The sequence below is a fragment of the Temnothorax longispinosus genome, chromosome 8 (genome assembly GCF_030848805.1).
Source record: "Temnothorax longispinosus isolate EJ_2023e chromosome 8, Tlon_JGU_v1, whole genome shotgun sequence".
NCBI lineage: Eukaryota > Metazoa > Arthropoda > Insecta > Hymenoptera > Formicidae > Temnothorax > Temnothorax longispinosus.
Window position 1 is genome coordinate 17,705,559 of NC_092365.1, and position 14,116 is coordinate 17,719,674.

The following is a 14,116-nucleotide window of genomic DNA, read 5'->3' on the forward strand; positions in this document are numbered from 1 at the left end:
ACCGTCGACTAATGCCTTTACGGAAAAAAGCCAGACAGCCGTATATACAAACACATATATATATATATCTTTACAGTCGACTCGGTTACAAGTGGCTTGTATGCGCCAACTCACCGTGCACCGGATTTACAGGGCAACTATCACGCCCTGATTCGCGAATCTACCGCACGCGAGACGATATGTTGCATAACGCCTTCCCCTTTCGCGCCGTCTGTATGAGACTATACATCATTTCGGCGCGAGAGAAAGAACTGGGCATTGAAAGTTGGAGTAAACTGCAGAAACTGCTGACGCTGAAGAGTTATCGCTCTACTTATGTAATTAGTTTCGCTTAAAATTCAGTGCACTTTAATATAGCGTAAAAAGTAGAAATAAACAAACTTCGGGAACTACGGAGAAGTTATTGCGCAATTTTTTTTCTGCATTTTGTATTTTCTTTTTTTATTTATATAATTTTTCGACTCTGACCGGTATCTATGGGGCTTCCGAGTTCCACGGTTTGAGAAAGAGAGAGGGAAAAAGAGTTATTCTATTTTTCTAAACTATAGAAGAACGTAGCTTTCATATTGATTAACCAGTTTTAATAGAAGACGACGAGCCAATTTTTTGCGAAATATAGAATTGAAGAGTGGACGGAAAAAATTGCTATACCTTTTTGATTTAATCTGAACGCAAAATTGTTTGCAATCTTAAGAGGTTTTTTCCTATTGCTGGTATGCGAAATGAAAATATTTCGGTGTTATATCATCGTTAATTCATTTATTCCTACAATTCGCCTGGCCAATATCGACTGGAAACAAGCAAATATTTTCATCTGAATCTGTCAAAGCTTGGAACAATATTGTTTTAACAGTTATTAAATTTAAAGCATTAAAAGAGATTCACAAAATGTTCCGAGTTATTTTCGAAACAAAAAAATTTATATAAAGCGTCAAAATCGTGGATATCCAAAATTTTGTTTCGCTCTATGTAATTCGATTTCGTGGCTTTTTAATTTTGACGATCGTTTTTCATCTGTCGTTTCTCTTTTGCCGTCCGTCTTACCTCTCCTAATTATCTCGGCGCGCAAAGGTACATCGATTATCGAAAGGGCGCGCTTGGAGAACTTGAAAGTTACTCCCCCGCGCGCGATATTATCGCTGCCTCGTGGGCCATTACGAGCTGTTACGAGCGCGCGAAAATGATCCCGTGCACGCGGCGCATTTTAAAAACGCAGGCAAACCTTATCCGTGACAGGCCGACCAGACATGGTTCACAATTGCACGACCTCGAACACGTCGACCAACTCGTTTTCCGTGCGGTGCACGGAGGGCTTCAACGGCGGCCTGCCGCAGTCCTTTCTGCTGGAGGTGCGCGAGAGCAACAGCCAGGAGTTGCGTGTCAATCTGACGTCGCCCGTGCCGCGCTTCAACGTCACTCACTTGGAGTCCGGCGCCCTTTATCAGGCCTGCATTTACGCCTACAACGACAAGGGCCGCAGCGAGGCGATGGTGGTGCAGGCCGGCACTCTGAGGCTGCCGGAAAAACAGCTGACGTCCGAGTCGGGTGAGAGAGTCAGAGAGAGAGAAAGAGAGAATTCTCCCAATTCTTTTCCGGATCTCTCCGAGATCCGGCAATCGCGCTATATTTTCACGCTGATATTTTCCCCGCGCTAAAAATCGAATATTCGACGGAAAAAAACACGTGCGTAGATACATAGTGCGATGTAAGTTCCGTTGCGTACAGCGTTGGATATTAAAAAGTAAATTGATATACTCGTTCGATATATTTGAAAAATTCCTGCTAGACTCGCTGAAACGTTAATAACTCCAAAGCTTTCAATATCTTCCGAACAAGCTTCGGTATTCGATTTGCTTGAAAGTTCCGAGGAAGTATTGACTCGAAAGCATCACATCATTTTACGTGGTGGTATCCTATACACGAGTGGTTTTCAAGCCTTTTTGCTTGCAACGCAGAATTCTTTTATCGTGGAGAGATCGCGCGACTGTATCATACATTTTTTGGAAGGAATTTTCATGACAAGAAACAAAGTCCATTTCTGGGAAATGAAATTATAGAATTCAATTAATCTCTAATCAAATTATACGATCATGGACGAAGTATCGTTCAATAACGTTGTGGACTACTGAAAACATAAATCATCACAATTTTAATCCTTATGATCTGATTTCTTTTAATCTCCTCGAAATTTTTGACGTGTTTCTCTCTTTTTATAGTGCAATGTCCATGTGCGTCCGATGTTATGCGAAACGTTAATTCCAAAAGACAACGCGAGATTTAGGTAATTACGGAAAAATTTCACGTTCGATGAGGCAGAGCGCGGCTCTTCGCTCGCGCTGCCAATTGGCCGAATTGATGAAAAGCTATCGACTCAATATTAATTCGTCGAGCGAGCCGCGTAAAAAGCTCCCGGCGCTTTTATAACCCGTCGGGAAAAATCGGGTCAGGAATTGGCGATTTAATACCATCGGACAATTTTCCCGTTGTTTGCCTGATGCGATTGTTATCGTAATTTTTAATTCGTCCACCGCCGGGGTGGTCCGCGAATCGCTTTATATATCTCTATTAAAATAAAATGCGCCCCGCGCTCTTGTATTTGGGGCATTGCTCGTTGCATTTCGACGGGATATGCAAACAAGTCAAGCGTGATACCTGTGTCACGCACCTTTTATATTTTCATGAAAACCATTGCCCATTTACGTTATTAACATTTCGTGTAGCATCAAGCTGTTATATTGTATCACGTAATTCGTTAAAAATCCGCGATGCCCGCACGTCCAAACTTTAAAGTGCTTAAAAGCGTTTTCATTAAAGAGAATGTCATTTGTGTCGAAGTGCGGGATTGAAAGCTGTTTGAAATAGTTACATGATAATACCATCTAGACTGAACGACATAATAATACGACCTCTATTAATTAAAATGATTACGTGATAATGTAATTAGATGGTCCCGTGCTCTCGATATATATCTATCGATCACCTCTGGTTCTCAATTCTTCGACTGGGCGTTTTGCAGAACGGCCGAGGCAGCATGACAATCTAACACCGATGCTGAGCGTGACGATCGGCGTTGTGATGGCCCTCATTATCGTCGCGATCATAGTGATGGTCGTCTTACGGGTTCAGCACACGCACGTGGAGGAGCAGAACAAGTCGCAGATGGAGGATCACGCGAAGCAGACGAAAGCCGTTCCCATACAAAGGGAGCTACGATTCCGGGAGGGATGCAGCTTGCTCGCGGACGAGAAGCATCCCAGCAGCCCGTTCAGAAAGCTGGAAACCAGCGGCGATCTCAGCGAAAGCGACGAGAAGAATCCTGACATTATTCCGCAGCAGATCACTGGTTTGTATCTTTGCGATTCCTTGTATTAAGTTTGGAAAAGTTACGAAAAGTGAAATGAAAATCATGTCTAGATGACAAATTTAAAAGAAATATAATAGAACTAACAAAAATCGAAAATACATAATTCTGTCTTTTTAAACACAGATATATTTTCTGGAAAAACTCATAAATTAAAACGTCGATATACGATATAGTAAATTAAAGGAGCATGCAGGTGCGAGAGAATTGTATAAATTACAAAGTATCTAAAAGCACTTTCTTCAAGATTGAAAGAAAATCTCGCCGATGGAGCTCTTCCGCACGTTTTACGCGGTTGTTTCAGAAATTCCCTCGTTCGTGTTTACACCCTCGTAAAACTTTCCGCGGCGAAATTTTTGGTGGTTGTAAAACTATCGTGAAATTTTCGCGCAGGTGACGAGCCGTCGGAATACTTGAGGAAAAGACGTCTGGTATCAACGATCGAGACGTCACCGTCGAGGAGCCTTCTAGAGCACTCGACGGTGACTTCCATCAGCGGACACAGCAGTTACGTCGGCTACTGCACGATCCGTAACGGCATGCCGCTGCACGAGTTCTCCAACTTGTCAACAAAGCACAAAAGCGTAAGTTCCATTGGAAATTCGATAATGTAAATGTCGTGCAATGCAAATGTCCCGTAGATATTTAACGAAATAACAGAGTAAGCTTACATTGACAAACAATCGATGAGAGTAACGTATTGAAAGGATCGATTGCACAATTCAGGCTTAGATTGAATAATTAAATTGAATATCAATAATACAGCGTGAAACGTTTTTCGTAATAACGATAATATCCTTCGATTATCTCTTTTAAATAATTTTGACTTTATATATGATTCAATTCGTCGATAGATATACGGAAATTATGAGTGACACGTTTCAGTTTCAGCCGATGGTGAGCGATGTCTACGAGAGCGGCGTTTGCACCCTGCCCAGGCAACACTGGCCCAGCCAGAGCGTTCAATCGATGTCGATGACAATGAGTCCACCGATGTTGTACGCCGGTCTGGGCGTCGTCGCCAGAACTTGTCCGAGCGGCACGCTCCAGACGAAGGATTGCGAGACACGAGTGTCCGGCCAATGCTGTCCAGCGGTCCAGACGCAGAAGGACGCGACGATAGGCACGCCGGTGGTGATGGCCAAGAGGGAGAGCTCCGTGTGACCCTACACCCGACACGGGGCCTGCACCTGCAGCGTGAGCGAGCTGCTGTGAATCACGCCGTTGTCAATCGCGAGATAGCCGCGGATCCCGGACTACACGAGCGTCCAGGAAACGTTTAGGAGATATCCACAGATCGCGCGAAGATTAGAACGTCTTTCAGGAAGACTGAACGAAACTTTAATTAAAACTCCGAAAGACGTTTGGACAATTATAGTTATCTAGATCTGAGGATTGAGATCTCCTTTGGACGATTCGTGGGGGGGATAATTCCCTTTGCCAAACTGTAACGTCCCTCCCGACGCCTGTGTCGTCCGAGACGCTTCGAGCGTGCGAGCCGGTTCGAGTTCGACAGGTTTACGTTTCCACTCCACGACAAACGTCACGATTTGCATCTCTCTGTTGAATCAAGTGCCCTTTTTACACTGAAGAACGACGAACACCCCGACCGGCTGCTCTGCCGGCTTCTCTCAATCTCGTGCGTAGCCTCGTGACCGAGCCCCGGTGGAACCGCAACCGGGCATCTCGTATGGTAGAGAGTGAGTTTACGAAAATGTGCGTGCGCGAGCTCGCGGACTCGCCCGCACATACTCCTGTACATACCTCGAGACACGGAAGATATTTTGTACGAGTCGCGTATATTAACGATTTATTCCCACTTTTACTATGAACACAACACTGTACAATTTGTCTAGTCGATGTAAGTATAAATATGTATATGCGTTAAAGTCGTCGGGGAGAGGCGCCAGACCAGAATAACGTACACTGAGGGGGATGATCATCACCGTCGCGTCACGCTCGCGCCGCGCGCGCGCGCGCGGCGTAATTATTTATAACGTTGACAACGCGTAAACGCGAAATGCCGGGACTCTCGCGGGTACGGGAGAGAGAACGGGAGGCGAAGTTGTCAGAGACATATCGTTTGTATCTCCATCCGCGGGAATCGAGTGCGAAACGAGGCGTACGAAGAGCGGCGGAGTAATGAAACGAAAGACGGAGAAAGAGAAAAGAGGAATAGATGAAGAATAAAAATGAAAAGAATCCCCGTCGCGCTTTCATCTCAGTCTGCAGGATTCTGGATTTCACCGTAATATTAAGTATCTCTTGTACAATGTATAAAGTAACGACTTCCTTCGAAGTAAATGTACCGAGTATGATGAACGTTGTTTTTTCAAAGTCTTGAATCTTTACTCTATATAATAGGGAGAGGACGCCCCCGATTTACGCCCTAAAAAAAAAGTGTGGTACAGTAATCGCGCGATAGCACTTCTAACTTACTGCCTGTTTCGACGCTTGTGAATCTCGATGATACTTCATTCGGCAGAGGTTTCCAGCCTCTCTGTATCATATAGCTTTAAAAAATGAGAAAAAAGAAGAAGAGAAACAAAGATTCGTTGAAGGGCGCCCTCGTCATATCCTCCGTACGATACAGGGATAATCTCGTTGATTAGAGCGGCCCGAGTCGCGTCTCCGGGTCGCTAATCCGTGAAGGTGAGATGAAAATTGACCATGTAGCCTTCCCTTTGATATCGAGCAGTCGATTACTGGGCGATGCATTTCAGCTGTATTACGTATTATGTGAGACGCGCGTTAAAAGTCTCTCCTTTTCGCGCGAAGTGATAATACCCGCATTTTGCTTCGAACCGCAATCTGTACAGATTGATTTTTCGCGTATAGGATTACGCTCCGAACACGCGACGATCCTGCTGCGACTGCAAGGACTCACGTGAGGATTAGAATGCACTTTATACGGCGTGAGAAAAAGAGAGATATGTCTTTCGATGTTCCCATATTATACCTAAATAAGATCGACGTGTATCTAATCGTTCTAGAACTCGATAACGTAATTGTAATTAATTTGCCAATGAAATGATTGTATATGTTTTATTTTCTGACGTTACAGCGCATTCCACGCTCGCTGAAGCAACGGTATCGATCTACTTCAGAAAACTAAAACAGGAATTCGAGACAAAGCTCTTTCAGGCGTGCAGAGAGCGCGAAAGTTAACTTTATTTTCGTTGGAAAATCGCGTTGCTCCTCTCACGTTTTAATTATTAAGCGTTAAATGAGTTTCCGTATCTCTGTAAGCGAATTTTTATCTTCGAGCGGAGTCGCGATTTCTGTCTCTTTCGACGCGGCGACGCCGAAAGTTTTCGTTGAAGCAGCACGGTATTTGTCCAACCAGATCGCAAGTTCGCGCAAATTGACCATAAAGGGAATGTAGGTTGTGACTGTTTGCAGTCGCGTCGTCGTTGCAGTCTGTTATACGTGCTTGCAAATGAATATGCAAAGGATACGGTCCCACACACGAACGAAGCGCACGCGTCCGCGTTTCCGTTCGCCGAAGGAAACGACGAAGATAATATCGGGGACATCTAGCGAATTATTCGATGTGTAAGGAACGTAGAGAACGGCGAAGTCGAAGGTTTTACGAGCCGTAAAAAGCTATCGCGAAGAATTTCTAGGGCGAACACGTTGTTTCCTCGATCGCTTAGACGTTACGTATACGTCGCTCCCCGTGAAGATCTATTAACATTTAAAAAAAAAATGAGATAAATCGTTGATTATTATTATTATTACTGCCATTAATGGAATTGATGTCGGAACATTGTGAGTGTATGTTGTCGAAGAGAATTTTTAGTAATCGTTGAAACACAGCCGATCCGCGCGTTTCTCCTCCCCCTGCCCCCCTACCCCGTCCCCCTTGTTATAACTTTTGCACACATAGAGATTGTAGCCGTATGCAATATAAAAGGACGTTGCAACAAAGAGATTCTACGATCCGACAACGAGGAAATGTCACGGAAATGAAAAGAACGTACAATAAAACCTGGATTCAAACTGCCAAAGTTTTCTATATTTTGTTCGTACACACGTGTGATCACTATATACGCGCACTATACTACGAGAAACGTGTGAACTTTTTAATAATAAATAATAACGGATTTTTTTGCTAACGAGACACGATTATTTTGAAAATATCTTTATTACTTCCATTTTGTCCGCATCGAATTCAAGGAAAGATCAAAGGGAAAGTAAGTAATCGGTTTTTCGTATTTTGCTGGTGAACAGTTGATTTTCAAGGCACGGTCTACTTTTCGCTGTTCGGGTGATTCGAAACCTCTCGACGCCCATCGAACACGTCGCGAGGCATAATGTCGTAAGGCGGTGGCCAGACATTGTTATCTGCGAAATGACAAATTAAACGGTCATCATCGTCAACCAGCACTATAAGATAAACGTGAGTGTCGAGATCGAATCGCGCGTGAATCGTGCAGTTGATCTTCAGCGAAAACATGATATTTCGACGTCGGTTGTACTCGTTTCAATGTATAATTCAAGCGTCGATCGAAAACACGACCTGCCAAGGGAATATCGTTTTTCTCTAATTTTTTTTCTTTTTTTTTTCAAGGGTAAGAGTGCGTCGCTGCACCGTTTTGTATGCATCACTGCTTGTATATCGTATTAAATGAGACCGGATATCTGACCAGCCGCCGCTTGCGCGAGACATTGAAATTTGTATATGTACTTTATAGTTTAGGACTATCTCCGACACACCACCACCACCACACACGAGTCTCATGTACCCCATACCAGAACGTTTTTTTGATATTGTAAATATTCTGAAATAAATAATCGTTTTTATTCACGCGGCACGCATTATTGTGCCCCCCCCCCCCCCCCCGGCGGTGATCTTCGCGCGGATCAACGACGATTCAATCGGTTTGCATATTGAATGTCAATATGAGCCATTTATTTCTTTCTTGAGGTATTAAAACGCATGCACAGCCATATAGATGCTTGAGGTATTAAAACGCATGCACAGAAATATAGATCAATGTAGCATAGTTAATAAAAATATAAAATTCAAAAAGTACGGCTCTATCTTCATAGAGAAAAGATCAACAAATTTGCTGACGTGCCTGTCTTCGTGCCCGGAGCAGGCCCTCTTTGCGACCAGCTCATGGTACGGGCAAATCGAATTTCGAGTAATAAGTCGATCAGCCAGTATTGACTCCACACTGAACACTTGACTAAGCTGGCCATGGGCACGGAAAGTAAAACTATTACATAATGTGCAAGAACGAAAATGATTTTATATATATATATATATATATATATATATATATATATATATATATATATATATATATATATATAGTAAATATCACTCTTTTTTCCATTTTTTTATTTTATCTAAATATTTCATTTTATCTAAATCTTAATAAAACGTATTTTGCAGATATCCTTGGTACGTACTGTGTACCAAACTAAAGTACTCCAAAAAATTTGACAAAGCCCTTAATTTTGCCCTTAATGACTGCCCAGGAGATTATACGTATAGAATAGAAAAAATACTTTGGTCCTGTGATGTCTGTCGTATATATAAAACGGAAAACGGGAACTAGTGCTGTAGCGTTGTTTCACAGTTAACAGTAATTTAACAATATAAAAATGTATCTCCTAAAATTTTTATTTATTATTATAATTGCCTTAAGTAACATTCTTTCAATATCAGATATATTAGAAATTGCGATGATAATGATGAGAACCAATGATAATGACACATTTAAAATGACAATAATTTGCATAATAATTATAATTTTATACGGGTTACTTCTATATTACAATAGGAATGGTCTAGAATTCTCTAGAATTGACGAACAGGACAAGGATAAACAGCGAAAAGAGTCTCGACCATCATTAAGAAAGTAATAAACAAGCTAGGACGTCCTCATCTACATATGTGACAAGAGTGTGACAAATAAACGAATTATAAAAATTATTTGTGTAAATCTAAGTTTTACGTCCTTGTTGCATCTAATGGTAAGTACAAAAAAACCGCTCGTGAAAATGTAATTTGAAAATTGCTAAAAAATGAAATGGGATATCACCCACAGAATGTGATATCCACCAGTAAGAATACTGTCAAATTTAAATAATTCAGAACTTGTTTCGCCATCACATGGATACTAAGTATCGAGTATCAAAAATCAGAAAGATTGTCAGTTTAATTGTCGAAATTTCCCAGAATCTCCCAACAATGAAGAAGAAATTGTGCAAAATAATAATAATAATAATAATAATAAAACCAATAATAAAAAATTAAATGAGCAGAAAGAAAACGTAAAGAAAAAATGTAGTTACTATTATAAATCTCAACCAGATATTCGTCATCGTAACAATCGTATTAAAGATATTGATAAGTCAATGCTATTAAAAAATTGTAATAACGTTAAAATCAACCGACTCTAATTGATAAACAACCCTATTTTGCTAGAAATACCTGTCCATTCGACTCTATAATACAAATATTATTCACGGCAGCTATGGATGAATCACAAAATTTTACATCATTACAATCAAATATTAATGAGACAATGCAATTTATTCTCAATTTTATTAAAAAAAGGACCTTGTGAAGATTTTACGAAGAAAAATGCAGACTTCTAAAACAATTATTTAGCTCCAAAATTCAAACAGATTTTGATAAATAGCGAAATATTTCGTCGTTCTCTATTAATTTATGGAATAATCCAACTGTTATCTGGATAACATGTTTTCAAAATTTAGTGATAACCATTTTAATGACACCGAACTTAAATACTTTTTGAACTACTTGAATATATCAGAAATATATTTAACAAATTCAAAACAGCGGTTGCTGGGCAAATAAACAATTATTTTAAAAATACAGATTTTGGCGGTCCTTGCTCTGAGGCGGACGTAAGAAAGCCTCTTTCATGTATTGAATATTTACAATAAAGTTGTGTTGATTGTCCAAAAACGATGCCTATATTTATTTACCGCGAACCCGACTCGGCGTGAGTGTAAGTGCGAGTGTTCAAGGAAGATCCGGTACGGCGGTAGACGCAACAATATATTAGAATATAGATGTAAAAATTCACATTATGTAATTAATTCTCATTTAAAAAAAAAGTTAAATGTAAATTTACTTGGTTTGATGTGGCAACCGTTGAAGCAACCGACGCGGGCGAAGATTCTTCTAGTTATATACCCCTACTTCGCTGTGTCAAGTAAATTTAAAATTGTTTGAAATTTAATACAAATATAAGTGAAATAATAAAACATCGAAATAGGATAGCACATTGTAAGAAGAAAAAGGAAATGGATAAACATACAAAAGAATTTTCTAACTAGAATAGTTCGTTACAAAAAATTAGTCATCAATTTATTGTAGCTAAATCTATTTTACGTTGCGTATTTGTCTTTCTGTGAGGTTTCTGTCCTTCTTTGAAGTCGATTAAAAAATAGAATGCTAACTTCACACCCAACTTTAAGACCGAATAGTTCTGAGTAGCTTATTTGATTCCTTTCGAAAAGTTCTAAAGTTCCTGATAAATAAAAAATTGCAAAACCTTAGAATAGTTTTAAAAAATCATCTTCAAAACGCAAATATTCACGGGAATAAATACTTGACAGATGGTTCAATACCGACATACTGCTTGCGCCCTCGCGTAACGACGGCCTAAAGCCTCGACGCGCGTACGGACGTACGAGCGATCGTTGGACGTTCGCCACACGAGTGTCGCGTATATAAGTTTCGCTGTGCGAGACCTCCTGTGTTCGTCCTGGCCATCTTTGGAGTTGTACAGCTTGAATATAACATAAGCCATAACATAAGAACAAAAAGGAATATAAACTTCAAAGGAAACTTATTAAACATATTAGACATGGTCTAAAAAAAAAAGCCGTTCGGAATCGGCGTTATAAACTGTAGGTGTAATTTTGACACCATCAGTTTATACAGACCTTATGCAGACCTTCGAAGTCGAATACTTTCTTAAAATTCCCATCAAAACGCCTGCAACTCTACCACTAACTAATGGCGATGCGGCCACTAGTTAAGAAGATATTCGAAGATGCAACGGAATGAAATTCGACTAAGCCCCGTTTCACACGTATTTGACACTGGACTACTGACGCCGGGTATCCGATCGCGAAGTGTATTAATATGAAAGCATTTACAGGTTTGTCCGATAGACGGTTGTGAAAATAAAGAAAATCGATCGGATACCCGCGACATCGGTAGTCCGGTATCCGGTCCTGGATGCCTACGTGTGAAACGAGTCTAAATCTTTCTGTCCGTAAACGGTACGGGCACGGCACGGTTATGTCTAAATCGATCTTAACCCTTAAATGCCACACCTCTCAAGAATCTCGTAAGTTCACTGAGGGGTCTAAAAGACCCCAGCATGAAAAATGTCTCCTTACTCTTTGATTTTTTTATCTTTAGTTATGACAATTTTTTTCAATGTTGTTCAAGGTCTAGAGAAGAGTATAAAATGCTAATATTGTTCAAATTTCAATTTCGACATAGTATAAAAAATTAAGTAAACTGAGTACTGCTAAGTGTACACACGGGTAGGTCAATCACTCAACTATCATCAATGGGAGCATGAGCTCCATTTTTTGCAAGAACATTTGAAAACATTTCATTCTAAAGGGTCTGGGGTCCGCTGGACCCCACTGGTCATTTAAGGGTTAAATCGGAGATATATTCACGGAGGGTTCGTTATATAAGTAATATTAATATAAATCTCGCAGCATCGATATATTCGCGTATAATCGACTAAAGATGCAACGATAAAATTATCGTAAACAATATCAACGAGTAAAACGCATAATTTAATGCATTAAGTACAGACATTCATGGCGTATTAAAAAGTTGAAGAAAGTTACGTGCAACGTGCGTAACTTTCTTTCATTTAAAAAAGAAATGTATAATTTTATGAAATAATGAAATATTCTTTTTCTATGCGGCTAATTCACTGCAAATCCAAGTGTGTTATTTTAACTAAAGCTCTTCTTACACATTTCTTGTCGTTTTGAATAATGAAACTTAACACGGTTAAACACATTAATACGATTAAACGTGTTGATTTAACACGCAACAAAACATGTAAAACGAGCTTCAGTCAAACGTGTCATTTTTTAAACGTATATGCGTGTAGAAATAACACACTTGGATTTACAGTGTCTGATAAAACGGCTTGCAATTACAATTAATCACAAAGTATTCTATACATACAATCATTAGTCTATATACTCTATATAAATAAAAAATGGTATAGTTACTATAACTGTCCCTACGCATTAAATATCAAAAGATAAAATTTAAACCAATACCTTGAGTTAAATAACATTTTGTTCTTTTTAATTACCATGTGTCAAAATTTATTATTTTAACACAAATAATGTTATTTTAACTCCATTGACTAGTCAAATTAATAATTAAATTAACATTGTTTTAGTTAAATTAACCCTTTAGAGGCTAGGTTATAACATAATCTTAAAAGACGTCCCTGACGAATTTTTTTACTTTTTTTTTGTGTTTTTTCTTAGTATTGTTTTCTTGTTTTCTTTTTTTGTGTTTTGTTATTTTGTAGTTTTGTGGTTTTTTTGTTTTTTCTGGTTTTTTTTTCCATGTACATAATTATGTACACAAGCCCCTAAAGGGTTAACGACATATTAAATAGCAAAGATGGTCTTACTTTGCGTGGCCCTAATACCAGAAGCGAGTTCACGTCGGCGAAACTGGAAACGATCAGTTAAATTACGTGATTGGAGGCACTGTTGACCGTGTACCAAACCCGTGGCCGACCGACCAATCGCTCGCCGATCCGCGTTAAGTACCCGATCGCGTATACACGTATTCGTTCTCTCAGACCTACTATCGGTTATCACGCTGGCCACGGCGGCCTCGCTCCCGTCCGCGTTGCGAACAGCGGCAAGACTACTATCTTTTGTAAATCGTGGCAGAAAGGAAAACTACGGTGGTGCGAGCACTGTCGTTTTGTATCGAAGGAGTCAGGCTGTCTTAAGCCATTGATTCTCTGCACGAGTCTCTTTGGGCCTAGAGTCAGAGTCAGTTACAGGTCTGGTAATGCGAATATATAGCCTCTCCCAGTCAAGTCATGAGGTGCGACACCTCCCAATGATCTCGCTGAACCGCTGCAATGGGGCTGTTCCGATTCAGCACGGCTCGGTCGCAAGATCTGATATCGGCTGGCCAGCGTGTTCTGCAGTAACCAAGTAGCGTCAATGGCGATCTGACTGCGCCTCTAAGAGCCTGTAGTGATACGGGCCCAAGTACCGCTGGTGAGTTGCGGAGCCAAAGAAAGGCACGGTTATCTGGGAAGCTCTCGGCTGTCAATCCGTTTGCTCCACAACACGCAGTAAATATGAAGAAGTTAAGAATGAATCTTCACGCCCGGGTTCTCGGATGGTCCGGGCACTGCACGCACGATGCGAGATTGATGACTCGGTTAGTGCGGAAACACCCAGTAACTCCGTAGCTGGCTCCTCGAAAGTAGGCGCTAGTTATCGGGTATAGAAACGATTACGCCTCTTGACGCACGAGACTCATGCCACGAGTAGCCGTGGCCCCCAATAGCCTTCTTCTTTCTTCTTCTTCTTTGTAAATTTTATGACACCTAATCCTCCTCAAGATCACATAACGGCCAAGAACAAGTCGAATATAATAAATACAGACTCGAAAAATTCAATCCAAACTCGACGTTGATTGCATCAGCAATCTTCAAAAATTATTCAGAATGAAATAGTAATTAG

At 40.4% G+C, this 14,116-nt stretch overlaps 1 protein-coding gene across 2 annotated transcripts in view; it reads left to right on the top strand.

Annotated features, from left to right (window-relative positions):
- Positions 1-8,171, top strand: part of LOC139817415 (neural cell adhesion molecule 2) — a 196,980-nt gene extending 188,809 nt beyond the window's left edge. The window contains exons 11-14 of one of the 2 annotated variants that reach the window (XM_071785483.1): positions 1,237-1,545; positions 3,017-3,343; positions 3,755-3,945; positions 4,247-8,171. In XM_071785483.1, the coding sequence (XP_071641584.1) occupies positions 1,237-1,545; positions 3,017-3,343; positions 3,755-3,945; positions 4,247-4,525 (1,106 nt within the window). In that variant the 3' untranslated portion in view covers positions 4,526-8,171. The remainder of the gene's footprint in view (positions 1-1,236; positions 1,546-3,016; positions 3,344-3,754; positions 3,946-4,246) is intronic. The other variant, XM_071785484.1, reaches the window with a different exon arrangement.
- The last annotated feature ends 5,945 nt before the right edge of the window (positions 8,172-14,116 follow it).